General features: G+C 47.5%; 1 protein-coding gene across 2 annotated transcripts in view; it reads right to left on the bottom strand.

The window, feature by feature from the left end:
- Positions 1 to 869: 869 nt before the first annotated feature.
- The window catches only part of MRPL14 (mitochondrial ribosomal protein L14), a 76,077-nt gene continuing 58,720 nt past the window's right edge, over positions 870 to 18,226 (bottom strand). For both annotated transcript variants that reach the window (XM_063918420.1, XM_063918419.1), the window contains exon 3: positions 870 to 1,285. In XM_063918420.1, the coding sequence (XP_063774490.1) occupies positions 919 to 1,285 (367 nt within the window). In that variant the 3' untranslated portion in view covers positions 870 to 918. The remainder of the gene's footprint in view (positions 1,286 to 18,226) is intronic.

Genomic DNA, 18,226 nt, shown 5'->3' with positions numbered 1-18,226 from the left:
GCGCTGCGGATTCCTTGTAGCACCATATAAATAAAGGATGATAATAATAAGGATAATAGTAATAATAATAATAATAATAATAAGAAGAAGTATACATCTTCCATCTATTTGGAAGTTATGCAGTATTGTTCACGTAACAAACAGTAGATATGTAACACTAGTTACTTTGAAATGGCCCTGCATCTTCAACACTGGGACAAGTATAACAGGCTGTGGCTTGAGGAAAGTGCAGATTTCATTGATTAAACTGTGAAGCTTACAGCAACAATATAGCAAACCCAAACACCCTGCCCCTTGAAATCTTATGGATCTATCGCCAAAATCTCTGCACTTTCCACAACCTGTTACATTTGGCCCAAAATGTAGTTCTGTAACTCTCCGAGCTGTCTGCCGTAGGGTCTGGCCTTATACTACTAGAGACGCATATCTGAAGTGCATTTCTTGGTGTACTTTGCCCACAGTATTAAGAAGCCTTCACACATGCAAAAGTGCTCTATGTCAGAGACCGTCCTGTTGCCCCGGCACTCTTATTATTTAAAATATGAGGCAGTACCGAAAGGAAAAAGAAAAGAAAAAGATTTTACTAAAATGAGTGCAACTACAGCAAAGTGGCAGGAGGGTAGATTTCAAGGTAATGGTTACACTGTGTGCCAGTTTATAGTGGTTTTTTTTTTCTAAGTTTGTGCCCAAGAGAGAAAAAACCTTGATATATGGTGGCAGTCAATTTAGGAGCATTGCTGCAAAGCCAAGGTGTTTTGTGCGGAGTATCATAAACTAGGTTCAATGGTGGTTTGCAAAACTGCTCCTCAATGTAGTACCATGAATAAGAATGTAATATTTCTTGAAATAAACCGAGAAATGTAGGTAAGTAGATTTATACAAGTTTTATTGAAGAGAACGGATACCTACAGGTCACCCTCATACCAATGTCTGTGCAATGGCAATCACCTTGGAATATTTGCCCCCTGCCTTTCTCAGGCTGGATGAAATAGGGGTCTTTATTCTGGTTCCTACTGGGTTCCCATTGTCCTCTATTAGTACCACATTGTTGGAGTCAAATCGTGGAGTCATGTTGGGCCCCGGCATCTTGTGGCCCACTATAAGAGCTTTCTTTTTCTGCCCCTTGATGGCCAAGAGGACTTCATCTCCGACCTTCCCTACACCCGACTTGTTATAGACATGGATACAGCGAGGGGGCTTGTGATACGGTGTATTCCCCAGTGCACTGTTATCCACCACTCGAAGTCGCGTCAACTTCTGGATTGCTCCAACTGATGCAGAGAGGCTGGGAGACAGAAAACATCCTGTGTCAGAGTGTGGAGGATGAGCCTGATGGCGGTGTACAAGGCCCTAATGTCTGTGTGTTATTAGGAGGGGAGAGGTCAGTGTCCTGAAGTCTGTACGTGAGGAGCAGTGGAGAAGTTATGTGTCCTGATGTCTGTGTAATAGGAGAACGGATAGGGCAGTGACCTGGGGCTTTATTTACGAAGCGGCAGCATTCAGGTTAAGTGTAAAGCACTCACATTAAATGTAAAGCATGCCAGACTTTACACTTAATGTGAGTGCTGCTTTAAATTTTCACCTGAAATTCGCCGACAATAGGTGGCTTATAAAAGCTTGCCCTAGATGTCTGTGCATTAAGCAAAATAGTATTTCTGGTCACTTACTGTTAAATCCTTTTCTCTTACATCCAAAGGGGATACTAGAGTGCAGTGTACTGTGGGGTATAGATGGGGTCCGTGAGCCGATGCACAATAAATTCCTTAGTCTATGTGTGCTCGCTCCTCCCCTCTATGCACCCCCACATCAGACCAGTTTAGAAATTTGTGCCCTCAGAGCTGGTCACACTCTGGAGGGCTCCAGCGGATTCATCATTTACTTTCACTTTTAGAAAACTTCTACAACAGACAGGCAGTTGGCTACTGCCTGCCTATACAAGGGAGCTGTTGGGGGGACCCGGTCCACTGTAAGTGGTCAGCACCCCGGACCCTGGCTGCTGGGACACCGGTCCCAGGATATACTTACAGCCAGTCATTTGAGGGCTGACCTGGAGCTCCTTGCAGTCCGCCGCCACCCAGCAGCAGCTGAAGAGGCAGCGGTGAGTATAGGTCCGGGTCCCCGGTTAGCGGGGAGACCGGACAGGTGGCAGCTCAAAGTTACAGCCTAGGGCTGTTCACAAAAAGCTGGGTTCGGCCCGCTAATAACGCGCCTTTGTGGCGTCAGAAATGGGGCGCACTGACTAAAAGATCTTGGTGAGGCTAGCTGAGGAACCAGAACGCACCATTACAAGTGTGCCCTAACGGACACTCTAGCTGAGGCGCCATTTTACAACGCAGGTTACAGAGAGGAAGCTAGCGCAGACCTCAGATCCCATACTGCATGGGGTCAAGTTAACGTAATAGCAGCATGTCATATATAACTGTTATAGCTCCTACATTCTGTACTAACAGCATCTAGGAAGTTCTCACTGCCTTGCTATTCATAGTATTAGCTATAAGGGCAGGTGTTGTGGTGTCTCTCTACAGAGCCCACAACTATCAAAGAACTCTGGGGTTAATTCAGAGCCGATTGCTGCTGTGCGTTTTCGCACAGTGAGCGATCAGGTCTGAACTGTGCATGCGCAGGTGCCGCAGTGCACCGGTGCATGTCAGAGATGCGATCGGCATCTCAGCCCAGTGATCGCCTCTGCCTGATTGACAGGCAGAGGCATTCGCTGGGTGGGAGGGGCGGGCCGGCGGCGTTGGGCCGCCGTTTTAGGGGCGCAGTCCGGGCAACGTAGGCATGCCCAGACTGTGCAGGGGAGGCGGGCCTCGGCAGCTGCGTGACATCTCAAACAGCCGACGCGAACCCGGAGAGCGATGGGTAGCTCCCTGCCAGCGCGCAAGAGCTGCGCTGGCAGGGAGCTACTCTTCAGGTACAAAAGCATCGCCGCTGTGCAATGCTTTTGTACCTGTACGGGAAGGGGGGGGGGGGGGGGGGGGGGGGGGGGGAGTGGAAAAACGCACTACAGGCTGATCCAACTTTGATGTAATGTCCTTAAAACAAGTCAAAATGAGGCTCAGCAGTGTGTGTGGCCTCCACGTACTTGTATGACCTTCCTACAACGCCTACAATTTCGATCACCCAAGGAACCAAATCCAACTGAACCCAGACCTGGCTGAAGAGACGAAGACATGCCCCCACCAGTGCGGACTCCCGCAGCGGAGCCCCAGCATCATGCGGTGGATTTTGTAGAGGCCGGGGAGGATTTTTGTTCCTGGGAACTAGCCGTAGCTGGCGCTCTTTTCCCTCTACCGTTACCTCTGGCGAGGAAGGAAGAGCCCCGACCCTTTCTGAGCTTATGTGACCGAAAGGACTGCATCTGGTATTGAGGTGTTTTCTTTTGCTGTGGGGGAACATAAGGCAAAAAAGAAGACTTACCCGCGGTAGCTGTGGAAACCAGGTCCGCAAGGCCCTCCCCAAATAAAACTTCACCCTTGTAAGGCAAAGCCTCCATATGTCTCTTTGAATCAGCATCACCTGTCCATTGACTGGTCCACAGGGACCTTCTAGCAGAAACTGCTATGGCACTGGCTCTTGAACCCAACAGCCCAATATCTCTCGCAGCCTTTCTCATATATAACGCTGCGTCCTTAATGTGACCCAAGGTCAACAAAATCCTATCCTTATCTAAGGTGTCAATGTCCGATGACAAGTTACCTACCCACGCTGCAATTGTGCTACCCACCCATGCCGATGCTACTGTCGGCCTGAGTAGGGCTCCAGTATGCGCATAAATTGATTTTAAGGTAGTTTCCTGCCTGCGATCCGCAGGATCTTTTAGGGCCGCCGTGTCCGGGGACGGTAGTGCCACCTTTTTGGATAAGCGCATCAAAGCCTTGTCCACCGTGGGCGAGGATTCCCACCATAACCTGTCCTTTGAGGGGAAAGGATACGCCATAATAATTCTCTTGGGAACCTGCAGTCTCTTGTCTGGAGTTTCCCAAGCCTTTTCAAATAAAGCATTCAGCTCATGAGATGGGGGAAACGTTACCTCAGGTTTCTTACCCTTAAACATGCAGACCCTCGTGACAGGGACAGAAGGGTCTTCTGTGATATGTAAAACATCTTTTATTGCAATAATAATATATTGAATACTCTTGGGTGTAACCTCGCATCATCATAGTCGACACTGGAGTCCGAAACCGTGTCGGTATCAGTGTCTGCTACCTGGGAAAAGGGATGTTTATAGGACCCTAAAGGGTCTTGTGACACCGCCAAAGCCATGGATTGACTCCCTGCTTTGTCCTTGGACTCTGCTTTGTCCAATCTCTTATGCAATAAAGTCACATTAGCATTTAACACATTCCACATGTCCAACCAATCCGGTGTCGGCTGTGCCGACGGAGACACCACCACCATCTGCTCTGCATCCTCCCTAGACGAGCCTTCCGCTTCAGACACACACGTACTGACACCCCCACACACACTGGGATCTATGAATATGGGGACAGCCCCCCCAATAAGGCCCTATGGAGAGACAGAGAGAGAGTATGCCAGCACACACCGAGCGCCACTAGACACTGAAAACACAGTCTCAGCCTATACAGCGCTTTTTGTATATGTGATTTGCGCCAAATAAATGTGCCCCCCCCCCCCTCGTTTTTTATCCCGTCACTTGGTTCAGCAGGGGAAAGTCCGGGAGCAGCTTCTCCGCAGCATGCTGTGGAGAAAATGGCGCTGGTTAGTGATGGAGGATCAAGCCCCGCCCCCTCGATGGCGGGCTTCGGTCCAGCTCAATTTTTTTATACTGGCGGGGGTTTTATAATATACTGCCTCCGCAGTACCTAAGCCTGGTGCCAGTCTTATTTGAGGTAATTATTGCTGCCCAGGGCGCCCTGCACCCTTGCTGTGCCAGTGTGTGTGGGAGCAGTGGTGCGCAGCGCGACCGCTGCGCGGTACCTCACTGAAGATCTGAAGTCTTCTGCCGCCTGTGAAGTCTTCTTTCTTCATATACTCACCCGGCTTCTATCTTCCGGCTCTGTGAGGAGGACGGCGGTGCGGCTCCGGGACGAACAGCGAGGACGACACCTGTGTTCCGACCTTCTGGAGCTAATGGTGTCCAGTAGCCTAAGACGCAGAGCCTATCAGTAAAGTAGGTCTGCGTCTCACCCCTCAGTCCCACGAAGCAGGGAGCCTGTTGCCAGCAGTGCTCCCTGAAAATAAAAAACCTAACAAAAGTCTTTTCAGAGAAACTCAGTAGAGCTCCCCTGCAGTGCATCCAGTCTCCTCTGGGCACAGGATCTAACTGAGGTTTGGAGGAGGGGCATAGAGGGAGGAGCCAGTTCACACCCATCTAAAGTCTTTGAGTGCCCATGTCTCCTGTAGAGCCAGTCTATACCCCCCATGGTCCTTACGGAGTCCCCAGCATCCTCTAGGACGTAAGAGAAAATGACTGTATGCCGGCGGTCGGGATTCCGGCGCCGGTATGCTGGTCGTCGGAAGCCCGGCCACCGGCAAGCAAAGACCACCCTACCGAGACAATACTCCTCCTCTCAGAATTTTCAACTCTATTTGCCAACTTCTATAGAGAAGAAACCTCTGTAAGCGGCTATTCACAGGCTCTGGAAAGCAGGAGTACTTGTCCCAGTTCCAATACAACATTGGAACAAAGGTTCTTTTCATATTGTTTTTGTGGTCCCAAAAGAAGGATGGCTCGGACAGTCAGATCTTGAATCTGACTTCCTTGAATCAGACTTCCCAGAATCCATACCACTTGCCTTATGATTCAAGAGAAATCACTAGGGACAGTGTCCATGGACTTTGAGGGGACAATGTTCCTGGTGTCTTTTTGATATCAAGGATGCATATCTCCACTTCCCGTTCTGACCTACATATCAGGCATGCCTACGCTTGCCTTATGGAACTCTATGGAGGAGATGATTTTCAACTGAAAATGCCACGGGGATTACATTGTTCCATACCTGGACGAGCTGCTCATAAAGCCACCTTCCAGGGAACACTTCTCACAAGACTACCCTCACTCACGTCTCAGAGACTGCAATTTTTACGACTAATACTAGGAAAGGGTACCCTTTCCCTCAATATGGGCCAGACTGTTCTAGTCATGGTACGGCTGGTACTTCAGACACGTCCGGTCTCCATTCATCTTGGCGTCCGTCTCCTACCCAAGATGATCGCATCCTTTGTGTAGATTCAGTATGGCAGATTTAACTCGCGGCCAACCTCGTAGCATCTCCGCTCTGACTAGTTGATTCACACCTGCATCACATAATGCACCTAGTTCCGCAAACACCACTGTCTCTGCAGTGATGGTTACGGTCACCATTTCAGATAGAGGATCGCTCATTCAACATTTTCTGCCCACGGATACAAGTCTCCAGGCAACGGTAACACAGAGCTCTCAGTTCCAAGATCACTGGGCCAGGTCAAACACCACACTCTACAATAGCCATGTTGAAGTTGAGAGGATCTTCACCACACTAGGGCAGACGTTTCCCCCAGCTATAGGGTCGGCGGTTCAGGTTCAGTCCGGCAATGCCATTACCGTGGCATACGTCACCCGCCGTCCAGTTACCACAGGTCGAATGGCTATGAGAGCGGAGGCCAGGATAATCTACTGGCAAGAGAGGTATGCTGCTCCTACAGATGGAGCCGCACTCATCTGTGGTGGCTCCATTGCAAACGTGCACTCCCATTCAGAGTTTCTCTGTCCTCGCGTGCGGACGGAGACGCTCTCCTTTTAAGTGAATGGGGCGCGTCTCCGCCGCAGGCGCGTGCGCCCAGGCGGATGGGGACGCTCTCGGCGATAGGAGCAACCGGGCGCGCCTAATCACAGACGTAGCCACGACTAGCGTGGCTCCATCTGTATTTCGGTCATCTTCAGTCTGTGAGTCGACAACTAGAAGGCTACTTTCTTTAAAAAAATTTTTTTTTTAAAAGTTACACCCAGGGGAGTAGCGTCTCCACCCTCGGGGTTCCAACAGGTGGCGATGGCCAAAAGCTTGGCTTGATGGCATCTCCGATCATCAAGAAACTTCAGATACTGCTCTAGGACAAGCATCCCAGAGACAATGGCAGTGGATACTTTACCGCCTCACTGGACCATTCAGGGATTTTTTGTCGTTTTCTCTTATTCCACGTGTTCATGCGGCTAAATAGGAGGAGAGTTCTGGTAATCCTCAGGGCTCCGGATTGGACTCGCAGGCTGTGGTACACAGCCTTCACTCCTTTTGTTCAGCATCCCCTGTCCTTTACCGCCTTGTGAGGACCTGCTTCAGTGGGTCCCTTTAGTTATCCAGTCATCTAGGGCTGCGTTTAACTACCTAGCTGTTCACAGGGTAGTACCAGCTACTGGCAACAGAGAACGCCATAAGTGTGGTTCCTATTACGGCGAAATAGGTTTGGAGGTTCTACCCCTGGGTAGGCGATCAGTGACAGGATGGAGGTCACTTCCTGGCACTACTATAGGATTGGACGCGGTTTATCTTCTGATGGAACAGTGCCTGTATCCTTCATCTGTTTTGGTTTGGGGGGGAGGTCTTTAAAATTCTTGCAGGCAGGGCTGGTTAAACGGCCAGACGTTCCCACAGGGGGGTTCTACACCTCCAGCCTCCATACATTTCTCCAGCCGCACTTTGGTTTTGAATGTCTTTCTACAGTTGGGAACAGTCGGAAACTACGCCCCCCCCCCCCCCCATCTCTCTCTTGGAAGAAAGTTAATCTTCTGATTTTGGCATCTGCAGAGAGCTTATTGGATTTGGAGGCACTGTCGTACACGCCTCCATGTTTCCTTTTTATGCCGATGGGGCTGAACTTCGACCTCGCCAGGTTTTTCTTCCGAAGTTTGTCCCGCCAATTCACACTTGTGGTGCCTGTTCTTACAGATGGCTCGTCAGTCTCGTAGACACTAAATATGGTGCGGATTCTTCGCATCTCCGTAGAGGGTACGGCCGCTATTACAAAGTCGACTCCCTCTTCATTCTGGATGCTGCACCCTTGATAGGCTGCCCAGTTTCCTAGCAAGTTCCTTGACATCAGCTGCGCTCAGTTGAGCATTTTGGCTTGCAGGGATCACAGCACACTCCCGCCCGTAATGGGAGCTTTGGGACGTCCCCACAGTATACTGCACTCCAGTATCCCCTATGGATGTAAGAGAAAATTGGATTTTTGTACTTACCGATAAATCCTTTTCTCGGAGTACATAGGGGATACTGGATGCCCACTGTGCTATTCTTCCTGCACGCATGTTCAGATTGTGTGTTGGTTCGCTGTCGGCTATTGCCATGTGATTACAGTTTTGTTCTGGTTCTATTACAGTTTCTCTGTTATAAAGTTTTAATTTCCTTCTCCTCTACGGTTATGTTCAGTCTCTCTTCGGGCACAGTTTTTCTTAACTGGTCTGATGGGGAGGGGCATAGAGGGAAGGAGCCAGCACACACAGACTAAAGAATTTATTGTGCAACGGCTCACAGATCCCATCTATACCCCACAGTACACTGCACTCCAGTATCCCCTGTGGACTCCGAGAAAAAGATTTATCGGTAAGTACCAAAATCCCATTTTCTTTGAGGCAGGCTGTGGGATTGCAGGCTGGAGCTGGAACTCAAATTAAACTGTAGCTTTAAAAAGTAAGCTCTTCCCCCTGCAACCCCACAATGTCAGTACTTCTTTAAGAGTATGGCAAGGAGTAGCAGTAACCCAGTGAAACTGTTAGAATGATAAAAACCAGCAGGGAAAAGACAGTCATGAATCAAAGCCTTGCACGAATGAACGTGAGAGAGGGAACGCAGTGTCCCACAGCCTTCTTAAGAGAAAAGGGTTCAACGGTCAGTGACCAAAAATCCTAACCTCTCTTGCAACAAGGCTGGTGGGATACTGGACCATGGGTTGTCCAACAGCCGCCCCCAGGGGAGGAAACGCTCAGGCTGGTTGACCCGAGAACTGTACGCCAAAGTGGATGTCACCAGAGGCAAAAACTAAAGCAAAGGGCTGCAGAGCAGTCCTCTAAAATGACCTAAAGAACACTGGAATTGTGGGGTTGCAAGGCTACAGTTTAATGCAGGCATGTCCAAACTGCGGCCCTCCAGCTGTTGTGAAACTACATATCCCAGCATGCCCTGACACAGTTTTGCTGTCAGAGAATGCTAAAGCTGTGTCAGGGCATGCTGGGATGTGTAGTTTCTCAACAGCTGGAGGGCCGCAGTTTGGTCATGCCTGATTTAATGTAACTGCAACCTCCAGCCCCAGCCTGCAATCCCATGGTCCAGTGTCCCACCAGCCTTGCTGCAAGAGAAAAGGCAGCTGTCAGTATCCAGATGTCCTATTAGAAGGAGGGGAACCACATCTGTAAATCATGTTTGTGTAATAGGAGGTGGCGAATGTCTGTGTAAAGATGGGTACACCCTTGTCCACTTCTCATCAAATCCAACCTCAGATCAACCAGATGGTCAGACATTGGTTGAGTGTGTATGTTCACAAGACCTCTGTTTTCATCTAATCTTGGTCGTCTAGTTTTCTCAAAAAGGCCCAGATTTATCAAGCTTTGGAGAGTGATGAATTGCACAGTGATAAAGTACCAACCAATCAGCTCCTAACTGTCATTTTGCAAACACAGCCTGTAACAGGGCAGTTACGAGTTGGTTTGTTGATACTTTATCACCATGCAATTTATCACTCTCCAAGGCTTGATAAATCTGGGCCAAGATATTTAAACCTGCTGAAAAATCAGGAGATCAGATTAGCAATCATCACATCAATATAGAAATTTGTACGCTCCTGAGAGGGATCTGGTCTCTAGGTCAACACTATCTAGGTTGACCACTATAGGTCGACAGGGTCTCTAGGTCGAGAGGTCAAAAGGTCGACATGAGTTTTCCCACAATTTTTTTCTTTTTCATACTTAATGATCCACACGGACGATTGGGAATAGTAACCCTGCCCGAAGCATGGCGAGTCAAGCGAGGGGACACGGTACACTAATTGGGGTTCCCGGTCACTGTACGGAGAAAACGACACCAAAAAAATAAGATTTTAAACCTACCGGTAAATCTTTTTCTCGTAGTCCGTAGAGGAAGCTGGGGACTCCGTAAGGACCATGGGGATAGACGGGCTCCGCAGGAGACATGGGCACTTTAAGACTTTGACTCTGGGTGTGCACTGGCTCCTCCCTCTATGCCCCTCCTCCAGACCTCAGTTAGAGAAACTGTGCCCAGAGGAGACGGACAGTACGAGGAAAGGATTTTTGTTAATCCAAGGGCAAGATTCATACCAGCCACACCAATCACACCGTATAACTTGTGATATACTATCTAGTTAACAGTATGAAAAACAACAACATATCATCGGTCCAAAACCGATGAAACTATAACATAACCCTTATGTAAGCAATAACTATATACAAGTCTTGCAGAAGTAGTCCGCACTTGGGACGGGCGCCCAGCATCCTCTACGGACTACGAGAAAAAGATTTACCGGTAGGTTTAAAATCTTATTTTCTCTAACGTCCTAGAGGATGCTGGGGACTCCGTAAGGACCATGGGGATTATACCAAAGCTCCCAAACGGGCGGGAGAGTGCGGATGACTCTGCAGCACAGAGGAGGTCCTCCTCAGCCAGGGTATCAAACTTATAGAACTTTGCAAAGGTGTTTGACCCCGACCAAGTAGCAGCTCGGCACAGCTGTAGTGCCGAGACCCCTCAGGCAGCCGCCCAAGAAGAGCCCACCTTCCTAGTGGAATGGGCCTTAACCGATTTCGGTAACGGCAATCCTGCCGTAGAATGCGCCTGCTGAATCGTGTTACAGATCCAGCGAGCAATAGTCTGCTTTGAAGCAGGGCCGCCAACCTTGTTGGCTGAATACAGGATAAACAGTGCTTCTGTTTTTCTGATCCTAGCCGTTCTGGCCACATAAATTTTCAAAGCCCTGACCACATCCAGGGACTCGGAATCCTCCAAGTCTCGTGTAGCCACAGGCACGACAATAGGTTGGTTCATATGAAAAGATGAGACCACCTTAGGTAGGAATTGAGGACGGGTCCGCAATTCCGCTCTATCCATATGGAAAACCAGATAGGGGCTTTTATGTGATAAAGCCGCCAATTCCGAAACTCGCCTAGCCGAAGCCAAGGCTAACAACATGACCACCTTCCAAGTGAGATATTTCAACTCCACTGTTTTAAGTGGTTCAAACCAATGTGACTTAAGGAAACTTAACACCACGTTAAGGTCCCAAGGCGCCACTGGAGGTACAAAAGGAGGCTGAATATGCAATACTCCCTTCACAAAAGTCTGTACTTCAGGTAAAGAGGCCAATTCCTTTTGAAAGAAAATGGATAAGGCCGAAATCTGAACTTTAATGAAGCCTAATTTTAGGCCCAAATTCACTCCAGTTTGTAGGAAGTGAAGAAAACGGCCTAGATGGAATTCTTCCGTAGAAGCATTCCTGGCCTCACACCAAGAAACATATTTTCGCCATATTCGGTGATAATGTTTAGATGTCACGTCCTTCCTAGCCTTTATTAGCGTAGGAATAACGCCATCCGGAATACCTTTTTCCGCTAGGATCCGGCGTTCAACCGCCATGCTGTCAAACGCAGCCGCGGTAAGTCTTGGAACAGACAGGGACCTTGTTGTAACAGGTCCGGCCTTAGAGGAAGAGGCCACGGATCTTCTGTGAGCATTTCCTGCAGATCCGGATACCAGGTCCTTCGTGGCCAATCCGGAACAATGAGTATTGTTCTCACTCCTCTTTTTCTTATTATCCTCAACACCTTGGGTATGAGAGGAAGAGGAGGAAACACATAGACCGACTGGAACACCCACGGTGTCACTAGGGCGTCCACAGCTACCGCCTGAGGGTCTCTTGACCTGGAGCAATACCTTTGTAGCTTTTTGTTAAGACGGGACGCCATCATGTCTATTTGGGGCAGTCCCCACCGACTTGCAATCTGCGCGAAGACTTCCTGATGAAGTCCCCACTCTCCCGGATGCAGGTCGTGTCTGCTGAGGAAGTCTGCTTCCCAGTTGTCCACTCCCGGAATGAACACTGCTGACAGAGCACTTACATGATTCTCCGCCCAGCGAAGAATTCTGGTGGCTTCCGCCATTGCCACTCTGCTCCTTGTGCCGCCTTGGCGGTTTACATGAGCTACTGCGGTGACATTGTCTGACTGGTTCAGAACTGGTTGATCGCGAAGTAAGATCTCCGCTTGACGTAGGGCGTTGTATATGGCCCTTAGTTCCAGGATGTTGATGTGAAGACAAGTTTCTTGACTTGACCAAAGGCCTTGGAAATTTCTTCCCTGTGTGACTGCTCCCCAACCTCGGAGGCTCACGTCCGTGGTCACCAGGATCCAGTCCTGAATGCCGAACCTGCGGCCCTCTAGGTGAGCACTTTTCAGCCACCACAGGAGAGATACTCTGGCCCTGGGGGACAGGGTGATCCGCTGATGCATTTGCAGATGTGACCCGGACCATTTGTCCAATAGGTCCCATTGGAAGGTCCTTGCATGGAATATGCCGTAGGGAATGGCTTCGTATGTCGCCACCTCCCAGGACTTGAGTGCAATGACGTATTGACACTTGTTTTGGCTTCAACAGGTTCATGACTAGAGTCATGAGTTCCTGCGCTTTTTCTGTTGGAAGAAAAACCCTCTTCTGGTCTGTGTCCAGAATCATGCCCAAGAAGGGCAGACGAGTTGTAGGATTCAGCTGCGACTTTGGAATATTGATAATCCAGCCGTGTCGCTGTAACACATTCAGTGAAAGTGATACGCTGTTCAGCAACTTCTCCTGTGATCTCGCTTTTATGAGGAGATCGTCCAAGTACGGGATAATTGTGACACCCTGTTTGCGCAGGAGCACCATCATTTCCGCCATTACCTTGGTGAAAATTCTCGGGGCCGTGGAAAGCCCAAACGGCAACGTCTGAAATTGGTAATGACAATCCTGTACCGCAAATCTCAGGTACGCCTGATGAGGAGGATATATGGGAACATGCAGGTATGCATCCTTCATGTCCAGAGATACCATAAAATCTCCCCATTCTAGGCTGGCGATGACCGCTCTGAGCGATTCCATCTTGAACTTGAACCGTTTTAAGTAAAGGTTCAGGGATTTTAAATTCAAAATGGGTCTGACCGAACCGTCCGGTTTCGGGACCACAAACAGAGTTGAGTAGTACCCCTTCCCTCTTTGAAGCAGGGGAACCTCTACCACCACTTGTTGAAGACACAATTTGCGTATCGCATGTAACACTATCTTCCTTTCCAGGAGGGAAGTCGGTAGGGCCGATTTGAAAAACCGGCGAGGAGGCACATCTTCGAATTCCAGCTTGTAACCCTGGGAAACAATTTCTATTGCCCAGGGATCCACCTGTGAGTGAACCCAGATGTGGCTGAACAGTCGAAGACGTGCCCCCACTGGAGCGGACTCTCTCAGGGGAGCCCCAGCGTCATGCGGTGGATTTTGCAGAGGCCGGGGAGGACTTATGTTCCTGGGAACTAGCTGTGTTGTGCAGCTTTTTCCCTCTGCCCTTACCTCTGGCAAGAAAGGACGATCCACGTACTCTCTTGCTTTTATTGGAACGAAAGGACTGCATTTGATAATGAGGCGCTTTCTTAGATTGTGAGAGAATATATGGCAAAAAAATTTGATCCTGGAACCCAGTAAACTAATGTCTCTTTGAGCATCCCTCATATATAAGACAGCATCTTTTATATGCCCTAGGGTCATTAAAATGGTATCCTTATCAAGGGTCTCAATATCCGCTGATAAGGAATCTGTCCATGCTGTTACAGCACTACAAACCCAGGCCGACGCAATAGCCGGTCTGAGTAACGTACCAGAATGTGTGTAAATGGACTTCAAGGTAACCTCCTGCTTGCAGTCAGCAGGATCCTTGAGGGTAGCCGTATCTTGGGATGGAAGCGCTATCTTTTTTGATAAGCGCGTCAAAGCTTTGTCTACCCTAGGGGAGGATTTCCCACCGGATTCTGTCCTGTGACGGGAAAGGATACGCTATTAGAATCCTTTTGGGAATCTGCAGTTTTTTGTCTGGAGTTTCCCACGCTTTTTCGCATAATTCGTTCAGCTCATGTGAGGAGGGAAAGGTGACCTTAGGTTTCTTTCCCTTATACATGTTGACAATGTCTATAATATTTGTCCTATTAAAAACACGTTAAAGGTTAAAGAACACAGTACGCAATTGGCGTAAAAAGTACCGCAAGGGTACTCCCTTAACTATACCTTAAGGAATGTACTTATACTGTAAACCTCTGTGTAGTGGGAGAGTGTAGATGCAACACAGTATAACCTTATTACCTTTAAAGCTGTTCGAGCGTCACTGACGCTCTGAGATTACTTAATACTATAAGAAATACACAGATACCGTGCTCAGGGTCCAACGCCTAAATATATATTATGAATGATATACTTGCAAAAGAATTTAACACAATACAAGTCATACACTACAATATTGCAGACTACCTAACCAGATAACTACACAGGAAATACAATACAATACAATTACTAAAAATAAGAGAGAGAGAGAAGGAGAGAGAGATTGAGAGAGATTGGCTCAGAGTAACAAGAAGATTAATATGATTGCGGAGAAACACTTACACATGTGAGGAACAATCGCTGCGCAGTCAGTCAATGCTGAGAATCTTTGTTTAGAAAGTACTTGAGCTTACCCATGCTGCCTGTCCCTATATACACAACACCCAGCAACACAATTGTCCCTACAATGCCGCATGGGGCAGAAGCTAGACTCCATTTTGGGAAAACTCCACTTGATTCCAAAGACTACACCACATGGCTGAAAGGGGGAGGGGAAAATACCCGGCAGCAGCCATTTTAGATTTGCAGGTCCAAACACATGGCACTCTCTACTACACCACAATCACATAGCAGAAAACACAAGACTCCATTTTATTCCAAAATGTCCAAGCCTCAAAACAATGCATATGTTCTGATTTTACAATTCCAAACAATCTAAATCACCTTTCACAATTTCAATCCAACTTCCTAGAACCATCTTATTAAATCTCCATAGGCAAACAAATACCACAAATGCTATGCTACAGGTTGTCTAATGTTCCACTTCATCACAGACTTCACAGAGTATTCAGCACAAACAAGTTACAATCACACAGCTGCGCAAGCCTCACCATCCCCAAGCCATTTGTTTCTCCAAACCAACCACTCTATGCTTACCCATCATTCCACAACTACCCCACCACAAAACACACATTTAAAACTACTCTATGCCAATCAGCCATGAGATATTGAGATTATGGTACTTAGCCTTTCGTAAGGAGCCTGGTGATGATCCAGCCATGCTTGCTGTGTGTCAGGTAGCTGTGTGATTGTGTGAGTGAGTCCTGTGATCTCCAGTGGGTATATCATACCCTCATTCCAGCTGTGGGGGTGTGTCAACAACAAGATGTGTGTGTGTGTCCCTCACAGCATGTGAGCCAGCTGCATCAGTGGCCTTGGTTATGCAAAACAATGGGTGATGACCAACACATTCCTGTCTTGTGGGAAGCTATTGTTTGGCGAATACTGTCCCACTGTCCACTCTCAGTTGAGACAATGACATCTCAGCAATCATTCTTCTGTATACAAATCCAGCCCCATTTCGTAAACACAGGTGTTGGCCCTCCTCATTGAGTCTCAAAGCTCAGTGTAATTAAAGGCTATTGTACTCTGTCTGCGGGAAAGATACTGATTCGGAATACAATTAATCTTCAATTACTATTCCTGTGCTTTAGCTATGCATATGAAGATGTGAAGCCCTCACAACATGCAAACTATTGTTTGGGGGATCTCTAAGGTCAAAGAGCCATTTGAGACCCACTGATACCTGTTGGACTCAGGGGAATATTAACTTGTAAAATACATTATATGGTTGAATTATGTAACGATTGAGTCGCACGCTGGGCACACAGAAACTCTACCGTAAATGCGCATACAGTGCGCCTGTGGGTGCACGTAACAGCGGGTATGCGCACGCACGGGAGAGCGCCCGCATGCGCAGCGCGGACATGTATGAGGTGCAAATATGGCAGTGTGCATAGTGATATTTTTCTGACTTTGACAGTCCACTCTTTGGCAGTTAACAATAACTGCCACTTCCTAAAACATTTCAAAAGGAGAAAAATATATGTCAAGTGTAAATACATTTCCATGGTTGGGTTGGGGAGGAGAAAGAGAAGGTGTGAAAAGGGTATGACCTAGTGAGATAGCAAAAGCATGTGTGTATGAATCCATGTTTGGGGGGTCATGTATCATCGTGCCGTACGTGTTTTAAATCAAGCTTCGAGGTATTGCGAAGTATACATTTGAATTCCTTCTTATCCCGTGGTACGGGTCTGTGGATGGGCTGTCAAACTTTACCGAGCTCTTTTCGGCTGTGGTTGTAACAAAATGGGGGAGCACATTTTAGTTGATGATACATGAATGGGGGAATATGTGCTTGCTGATATCTGTGCCTGTATTCCCTATCGACTATGTGTATAATTACCTGAGGGTTGTAGAGATGAAGATAAGACATAATTACGGTAAATGCAGTGGTATTCTATGTCAGGTTAATGAACATTCGTCGATTGAGGTCTTGTTCGGTGTCTGTTGAATGCAGTCTTCTTTGTGCTTTTGCCCATTAGGTGCGAGCAAAAGCTGTCAATGTCCATATATTTACAAAAGTGTTGGGCTAGCGTAATTTTAAAATTTCTAGGGAAACTGGGGATCCATGGCATAGTTCATCAAAAATCTGTGTATAAGGTTGTCAGAACTTCTTCTTTAATCCATCTGTTGTCTGTATATCGGCTCATCAAATTCCTCGTCCAAGTGGGTCTTTTTACCTTGGAGGAAAACGGAAAAACAGGTGAAAGAAACGGACCGTATAATCGCATTTTCATTACATCATTGTTTCTACCGTTGGGTCATAAATCAAGTCCATTGGGATTACAGTTTCCTCACTCCTTAGACTCATTACCTCAGGTAGTACTTTTCCAATATAACACAATCCTTCAGAGTTTGGGGCAAGCCACTTATACGCCTTCCTCCCGCATATGAAATATGCATCATCGGGGAGAACATATGGGACGGAGTAGGACATAACCATGTTACACATCTTCCATGTGAAATCTCCTAATCCTAATTCTCCCATCTGCTTAGTACACGTATCAGTTTGTACGATATGTGCACAGTATCCTAGTGATACCTCTCCAACTCTCGTAATCCTATTTCCTAAGGTATACCTATATCGGAAAGATTTTCCTCTACTGGCTATGTGGCGTATAAGCTCTGTATCTGTGGGCATTCTATCTGCTCTATGCGAAAAGGTCATGGTTTGGTTACTCCATGACACTTCCCAATTTCCCGGCTTTCGGGGATTGGAGATGTTAAAACATAATAGGGACCTATCCACATGGTATTGGTGGAGCTTCAAACTAGGAGGGCTGGAGATATTAAACCTCCTGTCCACCGGTCTCCCACCACTTAACTCAAGTACCTCCCCTAACGTTAAAGGAAATGGTACTAGCCCTGGTTTGCTATGACCTTGAGGTACTTGAGAGCATACCCAACAATCTGTTTTATTTAACACACTACCCACTAAGGAGTGATAGTCACTCAATGGATGCCGGTCCATATGGATATTAAAACTGGATTGGCATTTCTTAATGCACCCATCCTCCACTACGTTGTCACAGAGCCTACAGATACAGTTTTCTTCAACTAACAATCCTTCACAATGTTTACAAATAACATGGCTGCTAGATCGTTTCCGGTACTCGCCTTTGCTTGGTGGTTGTGTTGCTATTGGAAATTTACACCTCCGTCTCAGTCATCGGAACCTTTCTGGATCCTTTCTCGACCTCACTGGTACTCTCGCCGGAACAGACTGTTCTGGTTAACATCATGGTCAACAGGAAAATCCATATCACAGTCTCTCGGGGCAAGTCCATCTTACAGGAGGAGAAAAGAAGAAATTTGTAATGGGGTACAGAAAATCAGTTTGAGGGGGAGAGTAACTTGTTACGATAATTAGTTCTCTCGTCTTGTTGTTCTTCTTGTTCTGCTGTCTTCTCAAAGGTGCTGTCTCTCAGTCTTCCAAACGAACATTCTGGTGATGCAATATTCCCTCCAAACCAGCGATCTTTCTGTAAGGAGCAAAAATCTTGCATTACCATTTGTCTAACTGATGTGTGACATACCATCTTTAA

The sequence above is a fragment of the Pseudophryne corroboree genome, chromosome 4 (genome assembly GCF_028390025.1).
Source record: "Pseudophryne corroboree isolate aPseCor3 chromosome 4, aPseCor3.hap2, whole genome shotgun sequence".
NCBI lineage: Eukaryota > Metazoa > Chordata > Amphibia > Anura > Myobatrachidae > Pseudophryne > Pseudophryne corroboree.
This window is presented reverse-complemented; position numbering and strand designations above follow the sequence as displayed.